Source organism: Manis javanica, chromosome 4 (assembly GCF_040802235.1).
Source record: "Manis javanica isolate MJ-LG chromosome 4, MJ_LKY, whole genome shotgun sequence".
Lineage (NCBI taxonomy): Eukaryota > Metazoa > Chordata > Mammalia > Pholidota > Manidae > Manis > Manis javanica.
Window position 1 is genome coordinate 14,468,358 of NC_133159.1, and position 22,515 is coordinate 14,490,872.

Below are 22,515 nucleotides of genomic sequence, written 5' to 3' on the forward strand. Positions count from 1 at the left end.
TGGAGAGGTATAGAGGGTTTGGGACAGTGATGTGACCTGATCTCACCTTTTAAAAGGATCCCACTGGCTCTCTGGAGGAAAAGGGAAAAGAGTGGACACAGGCAACTGGTTATGAAGTTGTTGCAATAGTGCAGGCTGGGGAAGGGGCCTGTGTCTGTGGAGAGCCTACTATCGGCTAGGCACAGTGGAAGTATACCATGGAGACATAGGTTCCTGGGTCCCGCCCCAGGCCTAACCAATTTAGAGTTTCCCAGGGTTATGGAAGTCTAGGGATTTTTATTTTCAACAGGTTCCCCTGGTGATTCTGATGATCACTCAGATTTGGAACAACTAAATGACTGGATTTGATTCTCCCAGAAGGTATAGAAGTAGCCATGAATACTGTTTAGAGAGCATTATCCTCGTGGCTGCCTCTATGTGCTTTCCATGCATACTTAATATCATTTAATCCCATTTGCAGTTTATATACTATTATTAGCCCCATATCACAGATAAGGGACCTGAGGTTCAGAGAAGCTAAATAACTTGGCCAGATTCACCAAACTACAAGGTGGCAGAACCAGGGTTTGATCCCAGATCTGGCTGATTCTGTCAGCCATCCTCTCATTGGCTGAAGTATTAAAATAATTTCAAAGATATGTAGATGGGTTTCGGATAATGGATCCCCAGCTGCAGAAGGCTCCTTGTCTGTGTCCCATAGATATCTTTCCTTCCGGGATGTAGGTGGGGACTGGCCTGGCCTGGATGTTTGTTGACAGGAACTGAATTCTGGGTGTATTGTCACTGAAGGTAGCCCCACATCCCTCCTCATAAATTATCAGTATGATGCCATTATGCTGAACATGCGACCAAATAACCCAGGGTCATTTATGGTCATTTCTCTCCTAATAGTGCTTGGAAACAATGCTCAGAGCTCTTGTGGGGATGGACTGGACAAACCTTCAGAAGGGGGCCTTGATGGAGGGCTGTTTGTGGCTTGTGGTTACTGTAGATACAATTTCACTGCTAAGTAATCTTATTTGTGTTTCCAAGGCATCTTTGACCCAAATATCTAAATACCTGTTTGTTAATTGAGCCAGCTAATTGGACCACTGGCTGGTCCAATTAATTGGAATTGGCTAAGTTAAGTGGCAGGGGCTTGGGGTAAAGGTCACTTGGGCTAATATTTCCCCCCATTGTTCCTGTGTGTTGGGTCATACTTTTGGAGCCCTCTGCCTTACGTCTTTCACACAGGCTTGGGTGATGACTTCTCCCTGCTTGTTATTTATGAATGCTTTGCACTTGTTCCGCCTGACGTTTTCTAATGCATGAGACCCATATCACTAGTGGTACATGAGATGTCTTAGGCTGGTGCATGCATTTGCCTCAGACTGCCTTGGATCATATACATGAGAAAGTTATTTCCTTTGAACTGTGTCAAGAACACAGTTTAATGCTATTGAATCTTTTTTTTTTGAGGTATGATTTTTATTTATTTTTTTATAAATTACTAATCAAGGCCATTATTTAAACTCATATTTAAACCAGTTTTCTTTGTGACTTACAGGTTCACAGAGTTCTTACAAATGCAATACAGAATTCTTACCTGAGAACCATATATCCTTCACCCTGTTTCCCCAGTGTTAACACCTTATGTAATCATGGTACATTTGCCAAGACTAAGAAATCAATATTGGTACATTACTACTAACTACAGAATAGACTTTATTCACTGGCTTTTCTAATGTCCTTTTACTGTCCAGGAACACAATACAGGATTGTACTTAGTGTTATTTATTTTTTATTTTCAGTATTGATTTCATTTTAAAATTTTTTTATTACTTTCTATAATGGCGAGTATTCCTGTTTTTTTAAATTTATTTATAATGGTGATCTGTTTCTTTTTAAAACATTAAGCAAAGAAAAGTGAGATTATTTTTATAAAACAATAGTAAAAGTGGTATCCATATATGGCAAAAAATTGTCCATTTCCTCTGGGTTGACTTCACCCATAGGAAAAGCCTCCCCATCAGCTGGCAAAGTGGTCACCAGCCAGATGGGTGGCCTTCCAGCCAGACTGGTTTCTCTCACTGGGCATTGGAATGTATATTTCCATTAGAATGGCTGGCCACTGCTGCATCGAATGCTGGCCAACATAGTGGTCATCATGACACTGATGATTTATGGAACATAAAATCCAGAGGTAGGTAGTTCCAGAGTTGACTCAATAGTTCCATGATTCAGCAAGGACCTGAGCTCTTTTTCATCTTCTGTCATCTCAGCACGTTGGCTGCTGTCCTTTGCTGTGTCAGCCTGTGGTCCACGAATGGCTCCCTAAGTGCAAGCATCCTTCAGCAGTTATGTTCTGAAACAGAAAAAAGTAACAGGGAGGGCTCCTCATGAGCCTTTCCTCTTGGGTTTCTCTCCCCCAGTCAGTTTGGAAATTATTTCCCAGAAACCCCCTTGCTGGGAACAGATGTCTGGATCACATGACCACCCATGGCTGCAAAGGAGTCTGGGAAAGCAAAGGTAAAGGGGACTAGCTCAGATCCCCATGGGCAGGAACAGACCAGTCAACATTGCAGAACTCAGAATGAGAACACAAATAAATAAAACATGTCCTAACCTTCCAACCTGACAGATACACCCTCTAACCACATGGAAGATCAGGTGTGACTTTAGAATCCTTCAGTTCCTCAGAGTTCTTGCCAGGATGTGGCCGCTGGCTCACTGCCCATCCTTCCTCTCTTCCCATCCCCAGTTCCATCCTGTACCATGTGAGGTCTCGCACACAGGCGCGTGGATGCTCCAGCCCATGCTTCCAAGTCCTGTCTTCTCCTCCTACAAATAGCCTCCCATTGGACCCTCAAACCTGGAATATGGTACTGGCTGTACTCTTGGGAGAAAAGTCAGGGAAGAGGCTCACTCCTACAGGCTGGGAGTGGGCTTGGGGCTGTTTGGACAGGGAATATTGGGGTACCAGGTACCCAGAGTGTGGGCTTAGGTGTGCACATCTTTTTGGCCTTATAGACCCTCCCCTCTTTGGGATGGCCATGGCTGGAGGAGGGCCCAAGTGAGGCCCCCCAAAGGATGGGGCCCAAAGCAGAGACTGCTCTTGGCCAGTATTGACCAGGCACATTGCTGCACAGACAGAATCAGGTACCCCTAAAGGCAGAAGGTGGAATGGCTGTTGAGCAGGCAGCTCTCAGTGTCTGCCCTGGTGAAAGCTCAGTGGTGCCAGTGGTCTTATGTCTTATTAACCCTTCCCTTCCTAGGGCCTAACCCAATGCCTGGTATATGGTAGGTGCTCAATAAATACTTATTGAGTGATTGAATGGAAGAATATCACTATTAGTCCTGTTTGAAACTGTCCTGCCTCCCCCTTACACTGGGATGGATGCTGTTGGAGGCCAGAGTATAGAAGGGAAGCCCCGAGGGAGTGTGTTCAGGGTACAGGCAGAGCAATAGCCCAGAACTTTCCTAACCTGCTCACCTCCCATGGACACAATCTTTTCTGTGCACACAGACCCTTCCCCGTCAGGGTCTGCCATTGAGGGTCTGCCGTTGTTCTTCCAGAGTTCTAGGACTGCTTGGTACCTTTGCTCACTCCCGTGCCAAGTGTTCCCCATGCAGTAGTGGACCTCAGCAACCGGGTGTATGGCTCTCTCTGCTACCAGGTGCACCCTTTTCTCCCTGCTCCCCCAGGCAAATCCCTGACTCACACAGGTCCACTCTCTGCCCCTGGGTATGCTGTGTCCTTTCTGGCTTCCATGTTTTTCTCACACTATTCCTGCAGCCTGCAAAGCCCTTATTCACCCCATTCTTTCTGGCTATTCAAATAAAATCCTTGCCCAAAGGCCCAGCCAGTTCCCATAGCCTTCCTGAGGCTTGCCTTGGCTGCCCAGACACCCTAGGGTCTTCCCTAGGAGTTCACACAGGCCGTGTCCTGCCCTGGGGCACTCTTCCATTAAACAGTCAACAGAGGTCATAGGCCTTACTCAGTGCCAGGTCTTTTGTTGGGGAAAGAACGAGGAGGTATAGGAATTCTCTGGATAGGTAGCTTATTTAAACAAGGGACATTAAAGGATATGACAGGGGATCTCGTGGGCAGGCAGGCCTCACTGAGACTGGGGATTTTGGAAGCCAGGACCTGAGACTCATCTCTTTGCCTCTCAGAGGCCATGTGGCCTCCCTCTGCCTCTCCATGAGTATCGGTTTCATTAGTCACTCGCATCCAGCATCCTGCCTTTGACATGCATGGGGCTCCACATCCACTCCCCAGCTTGCACGCTATGTGACCCTGGAACTCAAGCATGAACAAATGAGTCAGGGCTCCTGTCCTTGCAAGTGAAACAACCCAATCAAAGCAGTTTAAGCAAAGAAAGGGAGTTTACTGACTCATGTAACTATTGAAAAATGTGAAGAAAGTCAGGTTTCAGGGATGGCCAGATATAGGCACTCAATATCATTAGGAACTTCTATCACTAGGCTCAACTTTCCTCTGGGTTGACTTCACCCATTGAAAAATCCTCCTGTTGGGCTAGCAAGATGGTCACCAGAAAGCCTAGATAAACATTCTACCAGCCTAGCAACACTGGAGGAACACACACTTCCCCCACATAGCTCCAGGAAGATTCCTGGGTAGAGCTGTCATGAGCATAGCCTTGAACCAAACCCTGTACCCAGGGGGCATGAGGCTTTGCTTGGTAGGTTTGGAACACTTGCTGTCCCCATGAAAGATGAATGTGGTATGATTACCATCAGAAGCCACCTGGACTGAGATTGGACAGGGAGGAGGCAGGCTCCTCAAAGAAAGTCCCAATCAGGTTGGACGTTCGCTGCAATAGGGGTTGGGACTGGCTCACCACCTGCTGATCATGTAAGTTCTCTTAGAGTGATGACTACTGTCTGTCTGCTCAGTGCCCCTCTTTCTTCTGCAAATAGCATCCTCCTTGATTAGAAGTCCTTCTCCTCAGCAATCAGAAGGCTCTTTTCTTCTGCAAATTGACTCCAGGGAAGGGCCTCTGGCTGGATGTCTTAGAAGAATTAAAGATTATTTCTTCTGAGGGTTATGAGGCCAAAAGAGTGGAGATTAGTCTCATCAGATGGTGGCTGGCTTGAGATCCAATACCATCTTTCCAGTCTGAGCAGAGCTAACCAGGGCACTACCTTTCTGGGCCTGACATCACGGCGAGGTGCCTCTCTGGAGGGTTGGGAGTGAGGCTGTCTGACCTGTGGCATTGCAGCTTACCTGGACTTTGGAGGGGCCAAGGCTCATGATGGAATTTTTCAGCAACCAGGGTCCTGGACAGTTCCTAATGAGGTCAGGAGTATTGGTTGCAAGGAGCAGAAACCAATTCTGGCTATCTAATGGGAAAACAAGGTTAATTGTAGGGAAGGAACCTGAGGGTTCACCAAATCAACCAGGGGCTCAAGGGCCACAGCTATGGGGACCGTCTGGTCTGCTCCTTATGCTGCCACATTCAAACATTCATTCTTCCTTTATCACTAACTCCGGATCCAAAGTTCGGGCAAAAGTCATGTGACCTATACCATGTGACTGCCCTAGATGAAACGGGGAGATGGTAGAGGAAGGTTCAAGAGTTGGTGTAGTGGTTGCTCGTGGAGCTCTCCCTTCAAAAGAATGACCACTGGGCAATTTCCTCAGAAAGAGACATGGGGGGCCACCAGGAGAGGGACACTGAATGTAAGATACTCAAAAGGAAGTCCACTGTAGTTCTATTCTCCTTGAGCAAACAGGCTCTTATGGTGGGTGCCTCAAATGCTCCAAACGACAAGCTTGCCTGCTTGTCAGTGCAGACAGGCTGCTAAGAAGCAGTGAGGGAAATACAGACATAGCTTGGGAGTCAGTTGGTTCAAATTCTGCTACCTTACTCACTCACTTGAGATGTTGGTCAAGTGCAACACCTTGGGTTCTAACTTTTTAATCTGTGAAATGGGGATAAAAATTCAGTAATTCTCATATGATTGTTACAAAGATCAAGGATAATTTAGGAGCTGTGAGCACTGATTGCAACTACATCTCTGACATTTTGGGCACTTTTGGGGGGCATCACAGTGCTTCTCTGAGGCTCAATTTCCCAACCACAAAATGGAAGAGTTCCATTTTGGAAATTTCCATTTTGGAAATTTGGGAGTTCATTGGACTTGATTTTGAGCCCGATGTTCACACTGCAAGCTGCAAGACTCTGGGTGAGTTAGCTGAACTTGAAGTAGCCCAGCTAAGGGGCATGGGGCAAGCACAGACACAGGATAGGTGCTGCTGGTCTAGGGCTGCCATGACAAGGTGCCATAAAGCGAGTGACTTTAGCAACAGTTCTGGAGCCTAAGAAGTCCCAGATCGTGGTACTGACAGGGTTGGCCCCTGCAGAGGGCTCTGAGAGGGAATCCATCCCATGCCTCTCTCCTAGCTTCCGGGTGTTTGATGGCCATTTTTGGCATTCCTTGGCTTGTAGAAACGTCACCTCCATCTCTGCCTTTGTCCCCACATGGTGTTCTATGTGTCATCACGCTGTCTTCTCTTTGTACATGTCTGTCTCTGGCTCCATATTTCCTCTTTTTATAAGGTCAGCAGTCATATTAGATTAGGACCCACTCTAATGACCTCATTTTAATTTGATTATCTCTGTAAAAACCCTATTTCCAAATAAGGCCACATTAAGGGGAAATAGAGGTTAAGACTCCAACATATCTTCTTTTAGGGAAGGGGCCACAATTCAACCTATAAGCAGTGTTGAGCATATATTAGCTTTCCTTCCTCATCAAATCAAATTTCCTTCTCAAATAAGATTAAATACCTGGCACAGAGCAGATCCTCAGTATTTGCTAGATGACTGCATGGGTGGATCTTAGATTCCATGGTGTTCTGAATTCTCTAGGGAATTCTCTACTGACCCAAGAAATATTTGATTTCTCTTTGAATGTGTTCTTTGTTGCTAAAGCCTAAGAAATTGCAAACAGGTCTTTAATTCCTGGAAATGCTTTCCTGTGCCACAAAAAATTAATTAATTATTCTAGCAATGGTTGAAAAACTTCCTTCAGGCATTGGAACAGAGGTCCCAACAATGATTAGTGACTGTAATGTGCAAAGAGAAAGTGGCTGTAGGTAATGGCTCAGGTGGGTTCCCATCACCCTCTGTCCCAGGTACCCACTGAGTCAGAAAGCTATAACTGAATGGGGGAATGCCATCTCTTCTTCTTTACCTTTCAGGTCAGGGGACCTATATATTTTGAGCACTTATGACATGCCAGGAATGTTCCATCAGATACAGCAAAGTGACTCCAAGTCCAAACTCTGGAGTCAGACTCCTGCCATTCACTCCACCACTGACTCACTGTGTGATCTTGAGGAAGTTACTTAACCTCTCTGTGACTCAGCATCCCTGTGGCTAATTTGGGGGTAATAGCACCTACCTTGTAACATATGTGGTAGCATGTAATACACTTCACACTGTGCATTCAAGTCATGTTAATAATTAGTAATTATTGTTATATTGTTGAACACACTGTTGATGCTGAGGCTGATAATGGAGGAGGTGAATTCTAGAGCCCAGTTGTTAATAGACCTCTTTATCAATAGAGTGAATAAAGTAAGATGTGTGTGGCATCCTCCTCCACTTCTAGGTGAGCAAATGAAGACTCAGAGAAGTTCTGTGACTTCTACCGGTCAGACACTGGTTTCTCCCTCTCACATCCTCTAGTAGTACTGTCTGTCTCCTCCGCTCCCCTCCAGGGTAACCTGGCTGATATTGGCCCCTGGTACTTTCTGTCCCCATATTGCCGAGGGCCAGAAGGTGGTTGGGACCAGCATGGCTTCATAGGGGCTGGTAATAGCGTCAGGACATTTTTGCCCAGGGGGTTGGAGGCACAGTGGTTGGGGGGCCTATGCTAACACAGCTCTGTGCTGGGGCACCTGGGGCTGGGTGGTAAAAATCTATGGAAAAGCTATCTCATTTTCATTACTCTCTTTTCTTTCTCTTTAGCATAGACAGCAGGTCCTTGAATTCTCTGGCATCTCTGAGCACCTAACCCCTAGAATTCAGAGGCTCCTAAAGTTGGTTTCCTCTTCTCCCTTGCAAGCTCACAAGCAGTGACCAGTTTCCTGGTTGTTTTGGAACTGCACACAAACGAGGCAGGCAGCATGATGGAGCAGAGAGAGCCCTGGAATAATTCCCTGGGGAGTTCTGGTAGTGGTTGGCTGTGCAGCCTTAGGCAGATGAATTTACCTCTCTGGTCCTCCGTCTCCTCATCAGCAAGATGATCTCTCCTTCATAAAACTCTTGGGAAGATTGAGCTAGAAAATTGTATATAGCAGTTAGTGCAGTGCTTGGCACATAGTAAGCAGTCAAACATGCGCCCACCATTATTACGGTACAAATGGTGTTGCCATTAGCAACTGAAACCTTGGTGGACATTTTCTTCTTGGTGAAGAGTCCAGGAACTAGATGGACTGGGAGTGGAGGTGGGTGGGGAGAGAATGTTCTTTCCCTGTTCTCCTGGCAACCATCCTAAACTGCACAAGCCTGAGTGCAGCTCACGAAATGCCCAGCAGTTCTTGTCATTTACTCATCCTCGGGAGACAGGGTGTTCTGCAGGCCCACTTGGCCTTGGCCTCAGAGTATGAGCACATGCATACCCTCTCCCCACTACACACACACTCAGAGCCCCAGGAGTTAATAAGACCAATAGCATGGGTGTCACAGAGTGGCTCTGTAAGTACCTTATGAGAAAACAAGGAAGGCATCCACATTTCAAAAACAGCTAATTGCATGCATACATATGTACTTATATTTCGACTTTTCTTTCCATGACCCTTGTTTCTGGTTCAGGGGCCCAGTGGTGCCCTCAGCTCCTGGGCTTCAGGGATCTCAGGAATAATACAGTTCAACTGGTTCATTTCGGGGAAAGGGAAATTCAGAGAGGCCAAAGGCCTTGCTCAACAACACACAACCACTAGGCCAGGGTCAACTGCTTTGCTCTAGTGCCAGAGTTCTCTTGTCCCTCCCTGACAAAGGTGCAGTCACCCAAATGAACATCCAACCTGCAACTGTCATCCTGGCAGGAGGAAAAGGGGGGCCAGGGAGGGACAAAGGATTGTGCCCAGTGAGTCCCTTGAGATTTTTCAAGTCTGCTTCTCAGCTATGGGCCCTTTGGAAGAAAGCAAGGTGTCGTCTCCTACCTTCCACTCCTCTGTATCCCCCACAGGTCCCCCCTGGCTGAGGCCTGACTCTGACAACTGCGGAAGATCATCATCTCCAGCGGAAGCCTCTTCTATGTTATGGGGGCAGAAATGGTTGATAGAAGACACAAAAGCCTTTCAGACGACTGTGACTCTTGGGGCAAAGCGGGAAAGGTGGAGTTATCAGAAAGTACCGTTGCATTTATGGGCTTCTTATCTTTATGACAAAAGTACACTTGGAATTGAGATGTAATAGTAAGGGAAGCAACACCCATAAAGATTTGGTTCTGCGGTGTGGGACTGTGCAGCTGATGAATAGTTGGACTTATTATGGGGAGAAGTCCTGGTAACCCTGAGATTCTCTAAGTCAGGTCTCGATGGTGTAGAGCTGGGAAACACCGGAGGTCTGCTGGGAGCAATTCCCAGACCCACCTGCATCCTCTCCACCCCTCCCCGACTCTCCCAACTAAATGTGGGCATCCTCTGCAGCATCACAAGTGCACTCCTCTGCATGAGTTCTCTCTCTCTCTCTCTCTCTCTCTCTTTCTTCATCCCCAGGGACCACTCAGTGGGAGAACCAAATCACTGGACCTTTGACAAGGTGGGATGGGCACCAGTCAGGGAGCACAGGACGACTTCCCTTGGGCTCCAACTTCCCGGGAGAGAAAATGTGCCACAGCCAGAAATATGAACAAACTGTCCCAAACTCAAAAAACCAAACCAAAACAGAGCAAGAAAACAGAATCAGCTACAGAATTTGCAAAAAAGGAGTCCTCATTCTATTTGTTCTGCAATAAAGTCATCAGGCATATAAAGGAAAACCAGAAACATCAGAATAAAAGTAACAGGAGGCCCCCCTTTGCAGCGTTCAAGTAATTTGTGCCTCCTTCCCCATTCCAGACGGTGCAGGTGCTCCATACCGTGGGCAGGCTAAGTCTATCATCCATGTGCATAGTTCTTGACCCAAGATGGCCATTCTGGCTTTGCTTGCAGGTCCAGCTGGCATTTCACCTCCCGAGGGAGCCCGGCAGTTTACAGCCCCTGTCCCTTACCCTGTTCACAGTGAGAGTAACGAGGCCCATGAGGCAGGAGGTGCGGCAGCGGCTGCCTGGCCAGAGCACTCAGGCAATGGAGGAGATCTCACTGTGTTTATGCTCCCTGCACAGGAGAGTCCTTGGGGAGGACCAGCAGCTGCCCTGGCTGCTGGGGTGGCAGCAGAAGACAGTGGACAGCAGCAGGGCCAGTGCGATAATGAAGGTGAGCACCCACTGCATGACCCCCGGGTAGATGAAGGGCAGGATGAGGATAATGAGTAAGACCAGTAGGAGCAGGTGTGCCGCCAGGCGCCGGGCTGCCACGCGGTTGGCATTCACTGCGTCCTGCCCATCCTCTCCTACCAAGCTGGGATTCCCTGCTGCCAACACGACAGGATCCGACAGGACCTGAGGACAGAGCCGCACCTCTGGGCATGGCCTGGTCAGCTGCCTCACCACGGCCTCCTGGTCACGCAGGCTGCAGATGAGGCCCCCAGGGATGGTGGTGGCCTTGCGGCACAGTGGGCAGGTGATGGACCACATGTCATCCCGCACGCACAACAGGAGCTTCAGGCAGACGGCACAGAAGAAGTGCTGGCACCCCAGGAGCTTGGGCAGCCGGGCGCAACTGTAGGGCTCCCTGCACACCAGGCACTCTAGGTCGCCATCTATTAAGCCACAGTGCCCCCCAGCAGGGCTCGCGGTGTTGATGGTGACGGCTCCTGTGGAGAAGGGCTGGGGCTGCTGCGGGACGGGCTGCCGCGGGACCTCAGTGCAGGCCATTCTGGGCACGGGAGCCTGCAGGACACAGCAGCTCAGGGCCTGGGCATCGGCAAGGGGTGTTTGGCGGTGCTGCTGGACCTACATGGAGTCTGACCTCAGGCTGAGTGTCTCAAGCCTCCTTTTCCTTCTTGTCAAGTGCCTGGTGACAACAGCTGTCTGGCATCACTCTTCCGGGGCTGCTCAGCTTGTTTCTTGGCTTACGTTGTCCCTTTGGTTATTATGATTTATTTTCTTGAAACTTAGGGTTAATCAGTAACTCTCAGAACTGGAGACTTTGAGTTGCCTGATAGAAGGGCCAACGGGGGCAGGGCCTGCGGGTGAATCAGGACTTTCCTGTTGGGGCCAGGTGCCTCATGAGTGCCCGTGGGACCATGGCTTGTGAGCTTTGGGGTGTATTAGAATCCCCCCTACCCCACCACAGCCTTTTAAATGGCAGATGTCTAGGCTCCAAACCCAGAGACTGAGATGCAGCAGGTCTGGATGGGATCTAAGAATCTATCTGCCCAGGTAACAAACACCTCCTAAAGATTTGTCATGACACAGATGGGCCAGGGAACCCCACTTTGAGGAACACTGCTCTAGCCGGGCATCAGACAACCTACCGGATGTCAGGATCAGCAGGAAAGTTTGTGCTCTCAGCACATTTGCAAGTAGGTGGCCTCATGAAGAAGAGAGAAGAGACGGGAAAAGTATTTTGAGTAGAGGGGAAGAAAGCCCAGCAAAACACAGAAAAAGTCAAAGCCACACAGCCCCTGGGTACTTAGTACCTGCCACTGTAGTGCCATCCTTTAGAGTCAAAGGGTTGTGTTAATAGTTGCCAACTCCCAAGCTTCTCTTTGGCACCCCGCCATGCACCTCACATACCCGATATGGGCAAACCTTGGAGATTTTACAGGTTCTGTTCCAGACCACCCAATAATGTGAGTATCTCAGTAAGGCAAGTCATATGAGTTTGTGGGTTCCCCAGTGCATACAAAAGTTATGTGTACTCTATACTATACTCTGTTAGGTGTGTCATAGCATCAAGTCTTAAAAAACGTATAAATATTTGATGGCTAAAAAATGAAAACATTTGAAATATTATGAGAATTACCAAAACGTGACAGACACGAAATGAGCAAACGCTGTTGGAAAAACGGTACCAATAGACTTGCTTGACACAGCGTTGCCACAACGTTTCAATCTGTAAAAGAATACAATTTCTACCAAGTGCAATAAAATGAGGTATGCCTGTAATGGGTGCCATGTGTGGTATGCTAGAAATACTGTGTGCCCAAGTTGTAGGAACAGCTGCCAGTTATCTGGGCCTACTTTTGAGCCAAGCCCCTGGCCAGAGGTCCTCCTCTGCATTCTCCCAGAGTCCTGGCAGAGTGATGTACGGAAGGCACTGCCGAGGCCTGGAAGCGAAGGCAGGGTGTTGTCAGAGCAGGCCTGCTGGCTGCCTGCCAAGGGGACTTCCACGGTGCCAGGACCTTGTGGAATCTACAGCGTCCAAGGTCGGGTTCCCAGCCTCATGGGTCCATGAGTTCATTCAATCTTGTTGGTTTGTTTGGAGGCAACTGACCTCCTGGTAGACAACTCAAGCTAACAGGACCCATGCAAGGCTGACAGATGCAAACAACATGGCAGATAAGAAAATGTGATCCCCTTGCCTTGCTCTGAACATCAGAGGGCGGGGTGGCACCACCCACTTCCTCAAAAATTGCCTCCCCCCCGTGCCACGTCAAATCCAGAAGGACATGCTGAGCAGTGCTTTGCTGCTCATGGCGCCTGTTGATGTCCACAGTCCAGCTCTTCGGATTCTTCTCTCTCTCCTACCCCCAGGGGCACTGCTCTCTTGGTTCACCTTCCCCCTGGGCCTTTTGTGTCTGGAATCCAATTCCCCTCCCTCTGCCCCCCACCATCACATTTTTTTCTCCTCAGCCTTCATCTTGACAATCAGTTCCTTCTTCCCATTCTGTTTTCCCCCAGGGCAACGGAAGGGGTCCTTAGATCCAGCACTGGGCATCTGTTTCTCCTTATGCAGCGACTGGTTCACACATAGGCATGTGATAGGCCAGGCCAAGCCAAGCCAACGAGATTCAGTTCTGGGACTTCTGTTGAAATTACTGAGAACTTTCTTTGATTGCTGGCTCCAAGTTAGAGGATGGAACCGTGGATGGTCACTGCCACAGGACCACAGTGTGCAAAGAACCTGCCTGAGAGTGAGGCCAACACAAGAGAAAGATGAGAAGAGAATTAGAAAAAGCCCTGATGACATTGTTTGAATGTCTGGATCCCACCATGCCTCTGTCTTTGGATTTTTTTGATTATGTCAACCAAAAAATCCACCCCCCTTTTTATTCTTGCGCCAGCTCAAGTTGGATTTCTGTCCCTTGCAAGGGAAAGACTTCTGAATAACACAGCAACACATGAAGAAAAGAAGCCTTTATCTGCTGTCTGACACAGGGCCAAGCATCGACAAGACAATCAGCCTGTACACGTCCAAGAGTGAACTGATGCCTGGGTGTTTTCTAAGCTAAAAGAGACTCTTTTCTCTGCTTTGACTCACATTATATATGTGTTCACTTGTGTTTGCTGGACTCTCGGAAGGGCTGGGGACAAGAGGAGAAAAAAATATGTAGAGCTGCCTTCATTTATAATGAGATAGAGAAAACTGGGTGGACAACACAGTGCAGTCAGCTTGGCCAATGGCCCCTCTCTCTGCCAGCCAGCTCCACGCGAAGCCAAGTAATCAGGAAGGCAGCTGGGTGAGGTCCCCAGCAGACCAAGGGAAGCTATTTGGGGTCAGCGTCTAAAGAGTAACCTTTTGATCTTGTTGGGCAACCACCATTAAGAAAATATATTGGCTATAACAACACAAATATTACAGAAATACATAAAGTAGAGTGTGCAGGTTCCTTTGACTACTGCCCCTGTGGATGATGGCTTTTAACAGCGTATCCCTTCTTGTTGTCCCCATCCCACCATCTCGGCCTGCGAGCCACTTTGTTTCTCAAAGGTGCCTTGGCTCGGCCAGCATCCTCACTGACTTTGTAGGTGGCCATCCAGCTCCTGTCGCTTTGGCTGTGTGACCTTAGGCAAGTCATTTCAACTTCCTTGAGGCTCCGTTTTTCATTTGATAAAAATGGAGACAATAATACTGTAGGAAATTACGACAGAGAACTTAAGCATCCCCCCCCTTCCCTCATCTAACCCTGCTCGCAGGAGACTCAGTATTTATGCACCTTGCTTTGAAGCTGAACTCAGTGTAGTTCATCTTCCCCAGGGACAGGGAGATATGACACTTTGGTGATCTGTTCAGCCAGTGCTTCTCACAGAGAAGTGGATGTGGGCAGGATCTGGAGCTTAGCCTGCAGTGGCTCTATCCCAGGGCAAGTACAACATGTCCCTGTCTTAAGATGTTCGATTCATCTACATTTCTCATTCTACTCTGGGTTTTGTATTTGTGCTTACTTGATATTAGAATTCAAAAACTTGAGTCCTTCCACATTTTCAAATAAAAGAATTTTTAATTGCTGTACAAATATGAACTCATTAATTTTCAGTAACCTCTTTTTCTTCCTGGGAAAGGCAGTTTCTTCCATCCATTGGCTTCATACCCTGAGGTTATAAGGAGTTTGAGAAGCACAGGCTCAAGCGAGGTTAGAATTTCACAGCCCACTGCGAGTAGGGAGGCCAGAGCCAGTCCCCTGGACCACCTCAGCACATGCGTGCAGGTAACCATAGACCCACGCCCTACACAGACATTTTTCATCTGAGCTTTAGGCCCTGTCTCAAGTTCACCAGGAGGAGCGGTGAAAGAACAGTGACGTCATGAGGTCAAATGGTCTGATCCCTGCCTGGCCTATGATCTTGGCCAATCTGCCTTCACTCCACATTCCAGTGGCCTCAGAAAGCCTGTCCCAGCCAGACACCCATCACCTCACACCGCCCTGGGCTGGCTGGTATCTTAGTTCACACTCTTATTCCAGAATTCCTGTCTCTGTGGCCCTCAGAACCTGGCTAGCCGTGCCTCCATCCCCCGCAAAGCATCTGCGTCATGGAGGAGACAGAGGAAGAGGATTTGGAACCAGAATAACAACAACAGGATAATGAAGATCAAGATGAAGGGGGAGAAATGAAGCTAGGGAGAATGTGAGTGCCTCGGGAAGATATTCCAGCTGCAGGAAGTTGCAAATTGCACTTCGTTTTCTTGTTCTGTTTTTAAAAATAAGTATGTCAAAAACTATCCATGTTTATTATTTTAAAAAGAAATGACTGATGAATAAAAAGAAAAAGATATCAGCAATTGGCAATCTCATAGCCCACAGAGAGCCAGTTTTAATTCTGATATCTCCTTTTAGACTTCTTTCTGTGCATACTTAAAAAAAAAAAACACCATTTTCCATTAAAATGAGACTCTGCTCTTTATATTTAGCTAACCTGTATTTTACTTGCTAGCTCATCATATATCTCTTTCCATATCAATACATATATTTCAAATCATTGGTGAAGGTTGCATGTATTCTGTCATATGAATGTACCATATTTTAGTTAATTCCCATGAATGGAATATTTAGGTTGTTTCCATTTTCCACCATTATCGGCAGCCCTGTGGTGAGCATTCTTGGATGCCAGCTTTTCGTACTTGGCCGTTTTATAGTTACATTGTGTATATTAACTCTCTCTCAGCCTTTTTGGCTGAGGAGCATCTGGTGGTTCAGGTCCCAGACTCAGATCTATGCTGAGTCATAAATGAGCCTCATGTTAGCCATGGAGGTTGGAACTATCAGCTGATGAGCAATAGATGAAATCACTTTTGTCCAACTCAGAATTATCAAAGCGCGTCTCTCCCTGAGGTTACAGAAATCACATAATGAACCCCTGAAGGCCACATTTTCTTTGAAGTTTAAATGATTCTGGCATGCAGACTTATTTCCCACTGCCAGCTTACTTTCCTGTCCCTCCCACCCCTTATCTCTCTGGCTAGCTCCAGTCCAGACTGCAGCTTGGAATCCTCCACTGGCTTCTGACTGTCTCCTGGGATACATCTAGCATGTCTCTGAGACTCCATTTCCTTAACTGCTCCCTCCACTCCCTGCAGCTGAGCAAGTGGGCATAGGGAACCCCGCCTTTGTACATGAACCAGGCCCCCAGGGGAGCACACCTGGCCCCTCCTTGGTGGAGACGGAGGATCTCACAGGCTGTAAGAGGTTCTGGTCTTCACCCTCTGTAACCCCTTTCCCACATTCTCTAGTTATACTAAGAATGTGATTCCTGGTCAAGAGGAGTTTGAGGAAGAGGCGTTCTAATTTCATCATGAGAGTATCAGAAGGCCTGAAGTCTGGGCCATGTCAGACACCATTGCCTTAAGCCATCAGATGGCCAACTCTAACAAATGCCTGGCCAACAGAAATTTTATCTGGAGAAGTTTAACTCATTCGTTCCTACAGATAAGCATTTCTCAAGCTGTGGTCCATGCATCTTTAGCTTTCTGTGATCTTCTAAAAGGTACTCCTGAAAAAACTGGGGATAGGTGCAGAGTGGGGTTCTATAGACAAACACAGAAATAATACATCTTTCACCTGAACTTGGAGATTCACATGGACATTAGACTGATAAAAGCTCTAAAAAAAATCCCATAGTTTAAAAACCTGCTTAATTTTGCTTAATCCTGATTTTATCTTGAACTTATTTCCCTGTGGAAACCTTTTCTTACCACTTACTACAACTTACAGTTGCTATGTACAACTCTCAGGGTCTCAGGAACACAGTTTGGGAAGTGGATCAAATTAAAACATTAGAAAGTTGCATTTGACTGTACTTTTTAAAGGCTGTCATCAAGTTGTATTTTGGGACTATTTTGTTGGCTTTCTTCAAAGGATACCCTAAGAAGTAGGCTTATAAAACTTGTTCCTGCATGTACACTTGGGGATGTGGCCAGGGACCCCTCTGCATGACACTATGCTGTGGCATCTGTATACATGTGTAAAATTTTTCTTTTTGGCTTGAGTGTTGGAGAAAGTTTTGTTTCCTCTGAGGGCAGATTGTGTCTGTCCGCACTGCTCATTACATATTACTCTGAACCACGTATTTGTATTTTCCCATTTTTGGCCACCAGGGAACTCAACCACAGCAAGTGTGAAATGTCACATTTGATATGTGAGGCCGGAGTCATCTGCATCCCCTTTGTCTATATTTCCTATTCTAGTTCACTCTTTACCTAGTCCTGATGTCTGTGGTTTGATCTTTATATTTCACTCATATATATATTCTATGAATGATTCCAAAATGTTTGTGGGAAGAGAAGATGTAGAAAAAAAGAAGAAAATAAAGAAAATAAATGGAGATAGAATAATAAAGGAAAAAATGGTAAATAGAGGCCAGAAGGCAGTGATGGGAAAGCGTGGCCTTATGACCTTTCTTGAGATTAAACCCCTGGGCTCCGTCCTCCATTGACTTATGCTGTCCTGGAGACTGGAGGCTTGGAGGCAGCATGTGCCTATCTGAGAACTTCTCTCTACTTGTCCTCTGCTCACCACATTCCAGACAGCACAGACCCAGGTTCTGGACCACTGGACCGTGTGAAAATCCATCCTCCCGAGTACAGCCTGGGACCCATTAAATACTCTGCTGGGTGATCAGTCCAAGGTCAGGAGGCTGCCAAACTGGCCCCTCTCTTCTCTTAAAATGTCCAATCTTGGACTCTCTGCAGAGTCTCTCTGAGAATAAGACACTCACCTAGAAATAATAGATGGTGCTGGGCACTTGGGCCTTGAGTCGAAAAACACCTGGCTGTGTTTGAGCAGACTGGCAGGTCAGAGAGCTGTGTGTCCTTAAACAACCAGTGTAACTTCTCTGGTTCTTTGTTTCCTCATCTGCCTAATGGACATCAAAATAGTGTCTGGGCCAGGCATCTTTTGGTTATAAGAGTCAGAGAACTCAGCTCAGGCTAACATAGCCCACGATGAAAGAACACAGCTTGGCTCACATGATCGCGAGGTCTGGAGGTGGTCTGGCTTTGCGTGGCTTTGCGAGGCTCTCCGTTTGTTGAATGCTGCCATGGAGTAGTCATTTACTCCTCACAACCCACCTAGCAAAGAGATATTATTCTACGTTATGGGTGAGAAAACTACATCATGGGTTTTAAGTGGCATTACATGGCTAGTACGCGGCAACCAGCACGCAGTCCGAGGGAGTCTGGCTCTGGACCAGCCCTCTAACCGCTCTACCACACCAAGTTAGATGCCTCCTTTGCCAGCAAGGCGTAAACATGTGGCTTCAGGAGTAAAGAGCAAGTCTCAAACAGCCAGCCCTCCCTACCCCAGCACTCCCGCCTCGCCACCAGGATCTGTAAGCCCCAGGACTCATCTCAAGGGTATTTGATAATAACCATGAAGACTCCGGACTCCCCGGTCACGGCTTGTCTTGGACTTACTGATCTCCAAAAGGCTCTATCACGCCCTGTTTTGCTCCTCACTCCCACCCCTCCCTGACTCCTGAAAACCCTTGTGCGCCCTCTGGAGCTCATGGTCGGTTATCAGTAAGTCTCCATATCTTGACTCCTTCCCTGGAACTTCCCTGTCACCCATACACTCTAACAGGAACCTGGCTGTCTCTTGGGGCACTGCCACCCCTGCTACCCTCTCCAGCAGCTGTCTTTCCTCCCACTGCCATTGAACAGCTGGGCCTACGGTGGGGCAGGTGTCCTCGCTCCGTACTGACACATGTTGACCTTCTCCCTCCGCTCATCCAAAAACCCCTTAGCTTGGAAGCTCCTGTTATCAGATTCCACATCCTGCTGCCCATCATTGTCGCTATCTCCGGCTGGCTTCTGGCTCATTCTCCCTCATATCCAGTGGTCTGGGCACCTGGCTCACCATTGCTTCCCCCTCTGCTTCAGTCTGAATTTGTGATGTTTGCAGTATATGTGCAGATGATCCCCAGTCCCTTGACTGCCCTTCTGCCAGTGATCCTGACCCCTGCCCAACCTCAGCTTCTCACTCCCCTGGACCACATTTTATTTTTACCCATAAGCCACAATATCAATTTCATGCATTCAGTTCTCTACTTACCAGGTCCTGGTCTTACTAGCTCACCTTTAGTATCCAGACTCTGACAATCCCTGGACATTGGAACCTCCAGTGCTCCTATCAGCATTTATGGCCCCCTGTCCTTTAATGTCCTCACCCCTCTCCTTCTCTGGCTACACTTCCATGGCCAATTATTGCAACCACTTGACTCTTCGATTAAATCCAATTCTTCATGTGTTCTGCGCCTGTCCCACTGAAGCCAAGCAAGACTGGAGAAAAACACGGTACCCTGCTGGCCCCCATCCTCCAGCGGGGATTCAGTGCTGCCAGGTAAGGACCTGCTCTGTCTTTAGTCCATTGATTCCTCCCCTCCAGAGTGGCTAGTTCACACCTGCTCTCTCCTTAAAACCCCATCTTCCCATCCTTACTCTCAACTGTTGACCTTGCTGCACACTTACTGAGATAGTGAAATAGTCAGAAGAGAACTTCCAAATTTCCCCTTCCCATCTACTCACCCACCAGATCTGCTTGACATTCTCTGCCTCTCCACCTGGTTGCCTAGGTGAACTGTGTTTCTAGCTAAAGCCAGCCCCTCCACTAGTCAGCTGGATCCCATCCCCTTGGGTCTGGCCAAGGACACTGCACAGGTAACTCTCTCCTCTCTCTCCTACGTCACCCCTTTTGCTCTCTTCCGGATCATCCCCAGTAGCATACAAGTATCTATTATTTTTCTCATCTTAAAAAAAAAGCTTGACTGCATTTCCCCAGCCAGTTACCATCCTATTTATTTATTCTCCTTTGAACAAAATTCCTAGAAAAAGTCATCTATAGTCTCTGTCCCTGGTTTCTTTCCTGCTATTCTTCCCCCAACAACCAACATTTTACTATGAAAACTTAAAAGAAAAGGTACCGTACAGTTGAAAGAAGTTTATGGTGAGCATCTCTATGTCCATCACCTACATTCTACCATCAATATTCTACTATACTTGCCTTACCAAATGCTAACCATCTGTCCATCCATCGATTCCATCTAATTTTTTATGCATTTCAAAGTAAACTATAGATTCCTGTACATTTCCCTTTAAATACTTTAGAATGCATATTATTACTTAGCATATAGTATGTATTTACAGTTTTTTCTTTTGTGGCCAATTTTACATGTAGTGAAACACACATATTTCAGATGTACACTCTTCTCCTGTAAACCTGCTTGAATCAGGCTTTCATCTGGACCATACCACCAAAGACTTCCATGTTCTTCAATCCAATGGGCATTCCTTAGTCCTCAATTTACTAATCTGACCCAAGCAGCATTTGACCTGGTTGATCAATCCCTCCTTTCTTTTCTTGACTCCCAGAACACTATCTTCTCTTATCTCATCCATGGCTTCTCTGTCTTCTTTGTTGATCTTCCTTATCTCCCTCAACTGTTCCCATTGGAGGGCTGCAGGCTCAGGTCTTTGTCCTCTTCCCTTCTCCACCCCCACACACTTCCTTGGTAACCTCATCCATCTTACGGTTTGCGTATCACCTAGGTGCTGACAGCTTCCGAGTTCATGTCTCCAGCTCTGATGTTCGCTCCTAAACTCCAAATTTGTATACTCAGTTGCTTACATCTCTCTTTGGATGTCTGACTGACATCTCAAACATGGCATGCCTAACCCTGTTCTCTCCTTACACAACACCCGATCTACCTGCAACCTTTCCCCCTTTTTCCAGTTGATGGCAATTTCATCTTTCAAGTTGCTCAGATAAAAAACCTTGACGTTGTCCTTGACTCTCCTCTTCCTTTCATATTTTATAGCCAATTGGTCAGAAACTGAATTGGCTCCATCTTCAAACTGTATCCTGAATCTAACCGCTCCTCACCATTGCCACTCCTGCCACATTGCCTCTCACCTGGGTTCTTGGCGATAACCTCCCAATAGGTTCTCCTCTCTCACCCTTGTCCTACACATTCTTAGCACACCATTCACATGAATCGTTTAGAAATGGAAGTCATCTCATATACCCCTCTTTTCAAGACCCTACTGTGACTCCCAGCTCACTCCAAATACAAGCTGAAGTCCTTACAATGGCCTCCAAGTCCCTGCGTGAGCTGGCCCTGTGATCTCTCTGACTTTCTCTGACAGCTGTCTTCCTTCTCATCACTCTCTAGCACACTGATTCCCAATTCAAACTCAGGACCTTTGCTCCAGTGTTCCTTCTGCCTGGACTTCTCTTCCTCCAGATACCTACTCATCCTTCGAGTCCATGTTGCAATGTCATCTAGTCAGTGAAGTCTGACTATGTGCTTATGACAGCAAACTCTGTCCTCCACCTCATGCTCTCCATTCCTCTTACCCTGCTCTAGGTGCCCGCTCCATGGTCATCACCTCTGAACATATCATATGATCCGTGTATTTATTATGTGTATTGTTGGTTGTCCATTTCCCTCCCCACTTGGATGTCCGATTGACATGTCAAACTATCCAGAACGAAACCCCTGTTCTCCCTCTTCAACCACCACAAAATCCAACTTACCTGCAGCCTTCCCAGAGGACAGGTCTCTTTGTCTCTTTGGTTCACTCATGCAACCTAAATGCCTAGAAGAGAGCTGGGCACCTACTAGGCACTAAATAAATATTTGTTGGAGGACATGTATCTATAGCTACACGTGTCTCTGTGGTAGAACATGTTTTTCTTTGACTTTTGAACAGCCATTATCCTCCCTGTCCTTTTTCCTTGCTGGCAAAATACTAAGTTAGATGCGATTGAACAAGACAGAAGTTTTATTCATCTCCTAGGGCTGACATAACATAAAACCACAAACTGAGTGGTTTAAATAACAGAAGTTTATTTTCTCAGAGTTTTAAAAGCTAGAGAACTAAGGTCAAGGTATCATTAAAATTGGTTCCGGTGAGGCCTTCCTTTTTGGCTTGTAGATGGTCACCTTCTCATTTTGTCCTCTGCACACACAGGGGAGGAGGGCGGGCTCTGATATCTCTTCCTATGAGGACACCAGTTCTGTTGGATTAAGGACCTACCTCTGTGACCTCACTTAACCTTAATACCTTCTTAAAGGCTCTATCTGCAAATACAGTCACATTGTGGACAGGGTTTCAACATATTAATTTGGGGGGCACAATTCAGTCCATAGCAGAAATTTATTTTTCTACCTTACCAAGTGTCAGTTGGTGATCTGGGGCTGGAATGGCACTCCACAGTGTCAGGGACGCCTGCCTTCTTACTCTGTTTTGAGTGACCTCCTATTCCCAAGTTCACTTAATACTCCAAGATGGCTGCTCATGTCTGCATTCCAGCCTGCAGAGAGAAGAAAAGGGTAAGCACAGGTCTCACTTCTAAGGACACTTCCAGAAGTTGCACTTACATCTTATTGTCCAGTTTAATCACATGGCTACTCCTAGCTATGAAGAAGGGTGGAAAATGTAGTCTACATAGGGGAAGCCATGTGCCCAGTTAAAATTTGCAGTCCTATTACTATTACTTATAGAAACCTAATCTA

At 47.0% G+C, this 22,515-nt stretch overlaps 1 protein-coding gene and 1 long non-coding RNA gene across 3 annotated transcripts; one reads left to right on the forward strand and one right to left on the reverse strand.

The window, feature by feature from the left end:
* Window positions 1-1,796: 1,796 nt before the first annotated feature.
* On the reverse strand, window positions 1,797-11,208 carry RNF186 (ring finger protein 186). 2 transcript variants are annotated; one of them, XM_073233320.1, is made up of 4 exons: window positions 9,179-11,208; window positions 8,226-8,293; window positions 5,231-5,346; window positions 1,797-2,344 (listed from the first exon to the last, which is right to left on the reverse strand). In XM_073233320.1, the coding sequence occupies exon 1, from the start codon at window positions 10,993-10,995 to the stop codon at window positions 10,300-10,302; it is 696 nt and encodes a 231-aa protein (XP_073089421.1). In that variant the 5' UTR covers window positions 10,996-11,208; the 3' UTR covers window positions 1,797-2,344; window positions 5,231-5,346; window positions 8,226-8,293; window positions 9,179-10,299. The 2 variants fall into 2 exon arrangements, with proteins under 2 accessions (XP_073089421.1, XP_017530021.3); XM_017674532.3 differs by lacking the exon at window positions 5,231-5,346.
* Window positions 10,328-16,751, forward strand: LOC140848833 (uncharacterized). Its single transcript, XR_012130037.1, has 3 exons — window positions 10,328-10,435; window positions 14,994-15,132; window positions 15,968-16,751. It is a non-coding gene; the product is annotated as an uncharacterized lncRNA (long non-coding RNA).
* The last annotated feature ends 5,764 nt before the right edge of the window (window positions 16,752-22,515 follow it).

What these genes read in the sequence shown, in the direction of transcription:
- RNF186 (XM_017674532.3), bottom strand. Translation starts at nt 10,995, where the DNA reads ATGGCCTGCACTGAGGTCCCGCGGCAGCCCGTCCCGCAGCAGCCCCAG.